Source organism: Poecilia latipinna, unplaced genomic scaffold, assembly GCF_001443285.1.
Source record: "Poecilia latipinna isolate Pla-1442-1.1 unplaced genomic scaffold, P_latipinna-1.0 Scaffold2247, whole genome shotgun sequence".
NCBI lineage: Eukaryota > Metazoa > Chordata > Actinopteri > Cyprinodontiformes > Poeciliidae > Poecilia > Poecilia latipinna.
Window position 1 is genome coordinate 44,930 of NW_015114863.1, and position 9,568 is coordinate 54,497.

At 47.7% G+C, this 9,568-nt stretch overlaps 2 protein-coding genes across 2 annotated transcripts in view; both read right to left on the reverse strand.

Moving 5' to 3' along the window:
- Positions 1-2,359: 2,359 nt before the first annotated feature.
- ppp1r15b (protein phosphatase 1, regulatory subunit 15B) lies at positions 2,360-7,749 on the reverse strand. Its single transcript, XM_015018205.1, has 2 exons — positions 5,758-7,749; positions 2,360-3,649 (listed from the first exon to the last, which is right to left on the reverse strand). The coding sequence occupies exons 1-2, from the start codon at positions 7,135-7,137 to the stop codon at positions 3,446-3,448; spliced, it is 1,584 nt and encodes a 527-aa protein (XP_014873691.1). The 5' UTR covers positions 7,138-7,749; the 3' UTR covers positions 2,360-3,445.
- A 220-nt stretch (positions 7,750-7,969) lies between these two features.
- pik3c2b (phosphatidylinositol-4-phosphate 3-kinase, catalytic subunit type 2 beta) overlaps positions 7,970-9,568 on the reverse strand; it is a 36,343-nt gene continuing 34,744 nt past the window's right edge. Inside the window, exons 32-33 of the mRNA XM_015018204.1 lie at positions 9,100-9,228; positions 7,970-9,002 (exon numbers count right to left, since the gene is read on the reverse strand). Of these exons, the coding sequence (XP_014873690.1) occupies positions 8,811-9,002; positions 9,100-9,228 (321 nt within the window). The 3' untranslated portion in view covers positions 7,970-8,810. The remainder of the gene's footprint in view (positions 9,003-9,099; positions 9,229-9,568) is intronic.

Here is a 9,568-nt window from a genome sequence, read left to right on the forward strand (position 1 = left end):
CTACAAATTACTTGGTTGCATTTTATAAATTTCATATAAAATGAACCCTCACTATAACACTGTTGTTCACTTTTGACGGTATCACTGCTTTGCAAATTTTTTTGTGCAGTTTTTTTCCACAGTGTTCTGCGTCCTGATTTGACCGTATGATTGGTAAAAACAGTCTCCGTGCTTCTACCTGAGTGCTAATAAAGTTACGGTATTTAATACAGATTGGAAACTGAAACTTTGAATGCCAGCTGGAAAAAACTGTGGCCAGAGGCAGCAGAACCCGACCGGAGGCTCAGATTCGTCGCTCTGCCGTAGATCCAGCTGTGAATCTCTGGGGCAGCTTGGAGGAGACGCTTTAATGACTCGACTCCGGATCACATTAAGGCCCGATTGATGCACACGCACATTTGTTCTTTGGTTTCAATGTAGAGTATTTATTTATGCTGTGTAATAACTGTAAAAAAACAAAGGCAATTACTTCACGGATTTCGCCTATTTTCGGAACGCATCCCTTAAGAAAAACAAAGGTTCGCTGTAAATGTAATGTTTACTTCATTTTTTTTTCTACAGCAAAAGTTTTGTTAAAAAAGCGTAAAAGGTTAAATTTCAAAATGTTGTAAAAACTTTTTGTTTTAAAATAAAAATCTGTGGGGGGGAAACATTCCACAAGCATCCTCATTCAAACACATTCACTTAAATTTTCACTTTGTGGTTCATGTTCACATTTTTTATTCACTGTATATCAAATATATTTTAAATTTAACTGAAGATATGACATAATACAATATATAATATTAAATAAAATACGAAGACTTAAATCTTATTGTATGGACTAGGTCATCAAATCACTAAGTTGCCTGTAGGAATTTTTAATGTCCAGCAGGTGTCAGTATTGAGTGACAGTATCGAGACAGAATCGACAGTTTTGCTATGTGTCGAAACGACACATGACGCCTCATCTACCATCACTACTGGTAATACAGACATATAATACAGACATTTATCAAAGCTCTATGAGACGGTGTTTTGTGTCATCTTAAAGGGATGGGTTTCATGTAAGCCGCCCTTTGAGTCTCTCTAATCGACATAGAGGTCACTAAAGCAATTTAAAATAAAAATAATGGTACAAATTTGTCCCTCCAAGACTTTTGTCATTTCTTTGGGAGGGGATTTCCCATGGCAATCTTACGAAACCAAATGCTTAGTATAACACAAAGTTTTCTTTTATCAGCCTTTCTTTTGCTTTTATTTTCATTTTGAAGTAAGCTATGCCACAAACATCCAATCCAATTTTTATTAACGAACAGACTTGGCCACACCCATCCATGATCGCTAAATATGCAAAGTTTTTAGAAGAAAATTTGTTGTTGATGGGAATGAACTACGGTAAAATATTTTATAGACCAGGGGTGCCCAAGTCCAGTCCTCGAGAGCTGCCATCCTGCAACTTTCAGATGCATCCATGCTTCAACACACCTGAATCAAATGAATGGCTCGTTATCAGGCCTCTGTAGAGCTGATCCCTATGGATACTTTTCAAACTTGCAGGATGGTAGCTTTCGAGGACTGGACTTGGGCACCCCTGTTATAGACGAACAGAGTATAAAACAATTACCCTAAAAAGTTAAGTTCCGAAACTTTAAAGGCAAATGATAAACATTACATGCTTATTGTATTACTGTACAGATGGAAAAGTATAGAGCCCTCTAGGGGACATGGCGAATTTATTTTCTTTTGCATTACCTCACAAAACCTTTTTGAAATAATTCACATTATTTCTGCATTTTTAATTGGGGGAAGTGAGTCGGGGGGATTTTGTCGGTACAAAATGTTTAGATGCCGCTGCTCTAAGGATTCAAAGAATAACACACCCATGCTGTCTGATTAATGGAATCGGTTATGATCCGTATGTCGAAGTCACAAGCCCTCATTACCTTAACTGGTTCTGTGTGTTTAGTTGTCTCTTTGGCGCCCAGTTCGTTAGCTATAACTAAAAGTAATGAAAAATAGGAGAAATTTATACTTACATAAACGTCATGATGAACGCAGGCCTGTATCTGATTTCATTTTTCCACCTTGGGTTACCACCACGTTTGAAGCTTCCGGTTTCTGGTCTGAGTACTTCCTGTTTTAGCTGCAACACCACCGGCGTCCACTATGATTGGTTAATTAAATGTGCGCCTTGTTAAACATAATAAAACATCTAAATTTAAAATAAATTATGCCAATAGACGCAGCAGAAATAAAATATTTCGGATTTAAGGAATAAAAATATGTTTATTTTCCCGGTAAATTGTTGAAATGCACGCGAGTTCCCAGCTAACCTGAATGCAACGCAGCATCCAGCAGAAATAAGACAGGACTCCGATTTCGATCAACAGCGATTATTTATTAGCTCATCGTTAATCTGGGCAGAGATGAAGAAGCAGAACCAGTGAACTCCAATCAAACTACGAGTTAGAAAAATAAAACCTTCTTCTGATTAAAATGCCACCAAAGATCCTTATCCTGATCAAACTGGGAGGTTCACTCTGATTAATATTTTCAGTCCTGAACATGATGGAGCAGATTCTGCTTCCTGTACTTACATCTGTTGAACGTCCCATTCAGCTGCGGGTCAGTGAATGTACCAGGAGACCACTGCAGGTGACTCTACCCGTCAGTGTCCTGCAGATCCAGTCGCTCTAAAAATAATGATAATTTAACAAACACCTGTGGAGTTTAATAATCAAACCGATCATCAGCTGAGCCTCCAAAACCTGGATCCACTGGTTATCAGTGAGCCTGGAGTTAAACTGATTAAAATACATTTGGGATTCAGAACTTTGAGAAATAAATTCAGTTTGAATCAAAATATTGTTAGAACCTCAGAATTCCCACACTTTCTCGGACCCTGAAGGCAGCGACTGATTGTTACTATGGAAACTAAACCCATAGTGCAGGTTCTGCTGCTGCCTTCAGGGCCGCTCAGAGAGTGGGAACAACCCTTCATCACCTCACATCTTCCTCTGACAGAACCAGACCGAACCTAAGACTGGGACCAGACTGGATCAGAACCAGAATCGGACCTGTTTGAACAATGAGCGCCTTCTGCTGGACGTTTAACACCTCAGTGATGCCCAGCAGCACCAGAACACTGACTCTTCTTCTTTGGCTTTAATGGGACCAACTGGCTCCGCCCCTCGTTAAGCAGCTTGTTAACACACCTGCTCAGGTTTTAATTAGAGCCCAAATCCTTAAAATAAACTTTTAATTGGCAACAGACTGATTTTTAATAAAGTCAAAATTCCTTCAAATGTTGGACCTGCTGGTCAGAGCAGAACCAGCGGAACCAGAACCAGCAGGTGGCGGGGCTGAATGCCGGCCTCTGATTGGCTCTGTAGTGATTTGGTGGAAGCAGCAGCTATTCAAAGTCCGACCTGCGCATCAGAACCGGGTCGGAACCGGGCCCGGGTCAGGAGTCAGAGGGGGCGTAGAGTCCCTGGTAGACCCGCCAGCGGTGCGCTGGCGCCAGGCAGAAGCCGATACTGTGCTCCACTTCCTGGCAGCGGCGCCGGAACCGGCAGCGGTCGCGGGCCAGCTCCTCCCACGGGCCGCGCCGGTCCTCCTCCTCACTGCAGCTGGCAAAGAACTCCTCCACCTCGTCACAGAACCGGACCTGGGGGTGCAAGGTCAGAGGTCACTGAATTGATCACATACAGAACCAGCTGAAGACAAATCAATGAATCATTTAGGCCGGGGGTGTCCAGGCTGGGTCCTGGGGGCCCGGCATCCTGCATGTTTTATTCTCTCCCTGGTTTTACACACCTGCATCAAATGACGGCTCATCAGAGGCCTCAGCAGAACCCTGACCTGATGAGGAGGTTGTTACTACCACCAGGGAGAGAATAAAACATGCAGGATGCCGGGCCCCCAGGACCCACTCTGGACCCCCTGATTTAGGGTCTCTGCAGAACAGAACCAGAACTGATCCAGTTCTGGTGCGCTCTGCCTCCCTGCAGCAATGTGAGACATTCTGGGCCGAAACATGAAGCTGAACCCAGCAGAGGTCAGAACACCGCGTCCCTGCAACCAGAACCAGAACCTTTAACCTGCAATTCTACCCCAATAGTCTGGACCTCTGCTGAACCTGAAGGTTCTGATGACACAGTCAGAACCTACTGTGGACTGTGACCCAGTACAGGGAGAGGGGTGGTTCTGAAGCACAGAAATATAACCGGATTGTCGCTTAGAGACATTTTTAAGGGCTTTATTTGAAAGTGATCCAACAGGAAAGAAGGTAATGGAGTGCGGCGAGATGTTGCCAGGCTGGGAATCGAACCTGCGACCACCGACAAGAGGATGCATGGCCTCCATATGTGGGTCATGCACTCCCCTGCGCCACACAGCACCGCCAATTAGAGACATTTTAACCCGGTTCTGGTAAAGCTGGGCCAGGTCCAATTAGAAATAAAATCTCCGGTTTAAAGAAAAGGGTTGTTAAATGAGGAAATGGTCCGATTTTTGTCAGGATCTGACATGAGCAGCTAAATATCTACAAACCTTCACAAATGATCAACATGGATCTTCATTTCTATTTTTGGTGTCGGAGTTCTCGTAAAATTATGACTTTATTCTCTGTAATTGTATGAGAATAAAGTCGTAATATCAGAGATAAAAATATTTCCAAAAAGCTAATCGATAATCAATAAACATCGATTAATCGTCTGGCCAAGTTCAGGTTCTGATAGCAGTAAGTTGGCTTCATGCAGCACCACATCCAGCGACCCAGCCTTCTGAACCAGCCAGAACCAGACCCAGTTTAAACCAGGGCTGTCCAATGTGCAGTGCGGGGGCCATCAGTGGCCCCTGGCGTGGCTTTGTGTGGCCGCTGGATGCAGCTCTGATACGGACGGAGACTTTCTGTTTGTCTCTGCATGAGATTTTCAATAACTTTATAATATTTTTTAGGTACAAAACAAGTGACTTTCTTTTGTTTTCAATTTAATATCTGTTAGTTTGGCCATAAAACTACCAACATTTTTTGCTGAACAATTAATCACGTCCATTAACTAAAATAGTCTAAATACAGTTCAGCGTTTTCACAGACGGTTCTCATTTTGTTTCTGGGAATAAAATAAAATTAATATCTTGACCAACACGTTTAGAAACTGTGCAAGTTCAAGATCCTTTTTCGGACTTCAAATTCATTTGTCGCTGAGCAGCAAAAACCTGGAAGTAATCCTGAACCGCCATCTCGGTAGGCAATCGCAGCGCAAAGCATAGATGAACCCAACAAAAAGTAAATATATGGAAAAAAAAAAACATTTTAAGACTTAATAGCTGTAATGTTCTTATGTTGTTCATAAGTCAGATAGGAACAAGGTGAGAGCTTGTTCTAACCTTGTCCATGTTTATTGTTGTCATAGCAACTCATTAGCTTTTTTGTCTGAAATGTTGCAAAACGTAGCAAGAAAGTCCCTAAATGGTGGGGTGATTAATGTTAGCTGGAAACGTGAGCTGATGGGTCAAACATCTCACAGAAGAGCAAAAGAGAAAAGCAGCTGATTTTTAGACCTAAAGGCTGGAGGATGTGTGAATCGTGCGATCCCCCAAAATGAAGGAAATCGGGCCGATTTATCGCTCAACTCCTGTTGGACACCAAACTGAAACCTTCTGGGTTCCTCCAACAGGAAGCAGCGCACTGCTAGAAGAGGCTCTGGTTCTGAACCCAGAAGCAGGAAGTGAGGTGGTGAGCGGTCCTGGACAGGATGTGAGGTAACTGACCTTCTTGGTGCTCCGGTTGGAGGCAGCGGCCTCAGCGAAGCCGCTGTCCAACCTCTCCTCGGCCTCCTCCCTCCTGTACTCGGGCGGCACCGTCAGGTTCTGGTGGCCGGCCCTGGTTCTGGAGGGGGGCCCGGTGGGCCCTCGAGTCCTGAGAGGAGCCTGGAAGTTCAGGGGGCTGTAGGGGTCCAAGGAGGTGCTGAACGAGCGCAGCAGGCGTTGGCTCTCCGCCTCATCCGCCTCGCTGGCCGACGCCGAGTCGTCCCAGGTGTCCTGGCTGGAGGGGGGGGAGGAGGCAGCGAGGGAGGGCGCTGGGTCAGCCTGGGGGGTGCTGGGGTCAGCCGAAGGGCAGCGGCCGGTGTGCAGCTCTGCGGTGAAGCTCTGTGGGTTGTAGGGGTCAACCGTCCGTCTAAAGGAGCTCCAGAGACGCTCCGAGTCCTGGTCGGGTTCACTGTCCGAGTCCGACGCCTCATCATCCTCATCCTCATCAGAGGTTAGATCTGAGGAACCTTCGCTGTCGAACCCGTCATCATCATCAGAACCAGACTCGGACTCGGACTGGCTGCTGTCCTCGTCGCTGCAGGGCAGCCCCATGATGAAGGCGATGGATTTGTTTCCACACTGAGGCGCTGACAGAACCTCCTCTGGTTCTGGTTCTTCTGGTACCGGCTCCATCTGAGGCTGCTGCTCCTCTGTCGGGGGGGTCGTGGCGCCCGGCTGGGTCAGCTCCTCCTCCAGGCTGTGGTAACCCTGGTCTTGTTCGGGTCTAGGCCGAGCCGCCATGTTCTGGACTGTGTCTGCATTGTTGAGCTGCTGGGGGGGTCCAGAGCTTTCTGGCTCAGGGGGGCGGATGGTCTGGGACTCTGACCCCTCCTCTTGGATGTCCCCCCTCCGCAGAAAGCTGCCCCACCACGGCCCGCTATTCCCGGCGGGGCTCACCGCCCAGGCCTTCCTTCCAGCGGCCTCCTGGGAGCCCAGCAGCGCCCGGACGGAGGAGAAGTACCCGACCTGCGGCTGGATCTCCGTCCCGACATGAGGCACCGACACCGCGCTCAGCCAGGGCACAGAGCCGGTGAGCCCCGGCTCCAGGAGGCCGGCTGCTCCGTCATGTGGACACTGCGTGAAGCTGAGATGATGCGGAATTATTTCATTCAGCTGCCGTAAAATCTCCCTTTCCTCGCCGATGAAGCTGTTGCTGAGCTCTGCGGGAGCCGCGCTCCACCGCCGAACCTTCCGCAGTAGCGACAGCGCGGGCCTCGACAGGAGGCCGATCCACGAGCTTTCCTGGCTGTCAAATCCCACCGAGGCGACGCCGAAAGGGACAGATGAAGGAGCGCTCTGGCCGTCAGATAGACGTCCTTCAGTGTAAAAGTTTCTGAACATGTTATCTCGTTAACTGGGAGTAAACAGGCCAGCTGCTAATATGACAGCTGTCAAACACTTAGAAACCAGCGAGGCTGCGCGGAAACCAGGAAATATCCTCCAGAAAACCGGCGTCAGATTCGAAATGGTGCTGGGACTTCTTCCGTGTGGAACCTGAGTTGAAATACAGAGCCAGGAAGGACATGTTGGATCCGTGAAACAGCGACTGGTCTCTGTCTAAACAGCGTAAGGGATCCATTTTGTCCGGTTCCGACTGCGGAGAGCCGCGGGAGGCTAGGCTACTTAGCAGGCTAAGCTAGTTAGCACGCTAGCTTAGCATAAGCAGCTAACTGACGGTTGGTTCCCCGCGGAGAAATCCTTTAAAACTCGCTCAGATGAACACCTTCACCCGCTGTAGATGTCACTTCTGTCCTCCGGTCGGTAATACTGCTTGATGTCCGTCCACCAGGGAGATGAAACCGCCGGGGAACCGAGTTGTCCGTCTGCCTCTCAGGTGAGAGATTTCATCAGAAAGTCCGCGGACCGTCCCTTCCTTTTCCGGTAAGCGGCAGGCGCGGCGCGCTGCCGCGCGGCAGTTGCTTCAACGCCGTTGCGTTGCATAAAGCACTGGAAGATGCGTGCGTGCCACGTGCTGATGAGCGCGAGTACCCTACAAAGGTCAAAGGTAACAGGTTTAATGTTACAGAGGTACAGGTAGGAGGCTGAACCCAGTTAACAGGTTCTGTTCGGGTAAACGTTACTTCCTGCTACAGACTGGACCGGACTCTTATCTGTGATTCAACATTTATGACTGAATACATTTCCAGATAAATAAGGAGAAAAAAACTAAAGATTCACTTTTTCACTTCAAGTTTATTGTTTTTAGTGCAAATAATTACAAAAAATTCCAGGTAAAGAAACTTCACATTTTCATGTTCGAGGTTCAGTCTGATCAAGCGGAGGCTGCAGGCCAGAAGCTGCTCACTGGAATATAAGGTAGGCGGGGCTTCTACTGATCGAACAAGGTAGTGGGCGGAGCCTCATTGCTCTCACCTTTACCTGGTTCTCCTTTAAAAAACCATGAGTACAATTCATTCTAAAAGTATGTCTCATGTTTATGGAGGGTCACATGGTTACACTGATAGCTTCAGTTGTCATGGTAACAGGCACAGCAACCTGCTACCTGTTTGCTTTGAGCTGGGAAACCCACAGCTGCAAGCTTGTTTGTCCAGGGGGCGGGGTCACAGGCGGCCAATCAGAGCTTAGAGCTGAGGAACGCCCAATCACACACTGTCTGCCAGCTGGATGTCCCAGTCCTGCAGCTGCCACATTCATCTGGTCTACAGCGCTAAAACAGAGAAACCGTCCCAAGAAGGCCATAAAACGGTCCGGAACCAGCAGAACTTCTGCTGTCCTCAGCGGGTCCGAACCCTTCAAGACTGAAACGATTCATTCATTCACCAGCTTGTTTCCTAGAGAAATGCTCCCAGTTCCTGCATGTTCTCTCTTAAAGTCCAGCTCATTATTCTACGGTTCTGAGAGGAACCAGAACCACTCAGCAGCAGCAGATCCATCCATGTAGTCCAGCTTCAAACTGACATGAAATCATCTCAAATGTTCTTGATGGAAAACTGCCAGTCTTCAAATCTACAGCAACTTTTACTTTGAAAGGACATCCCTTTGCTTCCTGCCTGTCAGTGGGCAGAGTCTGAGCCGGTTGGACCCAGTCGGTGCCAATCGACCCAGTGCTGACCCGGGACCAGCCTGGTCAGGGTGATGAAGGTCTCCCCCAGCAGCGTGTTCTCCCAGAAGGATCCGTCGCTCAGAACCCTCAGGTGGATCACCCTCTGGTCCAAGTCCCCCCGCGGGATCCGATCATACACCAGCTGCGGACACACACACACACACACACACACAGAGACAACCAGGTTGATGCTACTGGTTCCTGATGGTCCCCTGGGTGGGACAGGAAGTGTGTCTCACCATCTCGTTGTAGGTGGGGTTACAGGTGCGCCGCGCTGCCTTGGTCTTCCTCTTGCCCGTCTTCTGGGGGTCCGGCAGCAGGTAGAGCTTCACGTACGGGTCTGGGTCGGTACCGTCCTGGAGGGGCTGCTGCACGGAGACACACCAGAACCGGGCTGGATCAGTCCAGGTTTCAGGTCTGACAGCAGGTCCGTCTGCAGCCAATCAGGAGCCAGGAACACCTCTACCAATTTTTTTTCTCTTTAACATTAGCTTACGCTAATTCTTTTATCTTTTGCTGTTTGGCGTTAGCTTGCGCCAAAATTTTTCCGTTTCGTGCTTTAGTGTTAGGTTACAGTTTTTTGTGTCCAGCTTTGTTATGTTTAGCTGTATAGCATTAGCTTGTGCTAATTTGTTATGTTTAACTGCATAGCATTAGCTTGTGCTAATTTGTTATGTTTAACTGCATAGCATTAGCTTGTGCTAATTT

Coding starts and splice junctions, on each gene's coding strand:
- ppp1r15b (XM_015018205.1), bottom strand. CDS start 7,137: ATGTTCAGAAACTTTTACACTGAAGGACGTCTATCTGACGGCCAGAGC. Junction 3,650..5,757: donor CCAACCGGAGCACCAAGAAG/GTCAGTTACCTC, acceptor TTGCACCCCCAG/GTCCGGTTCTGTGACGAGGT.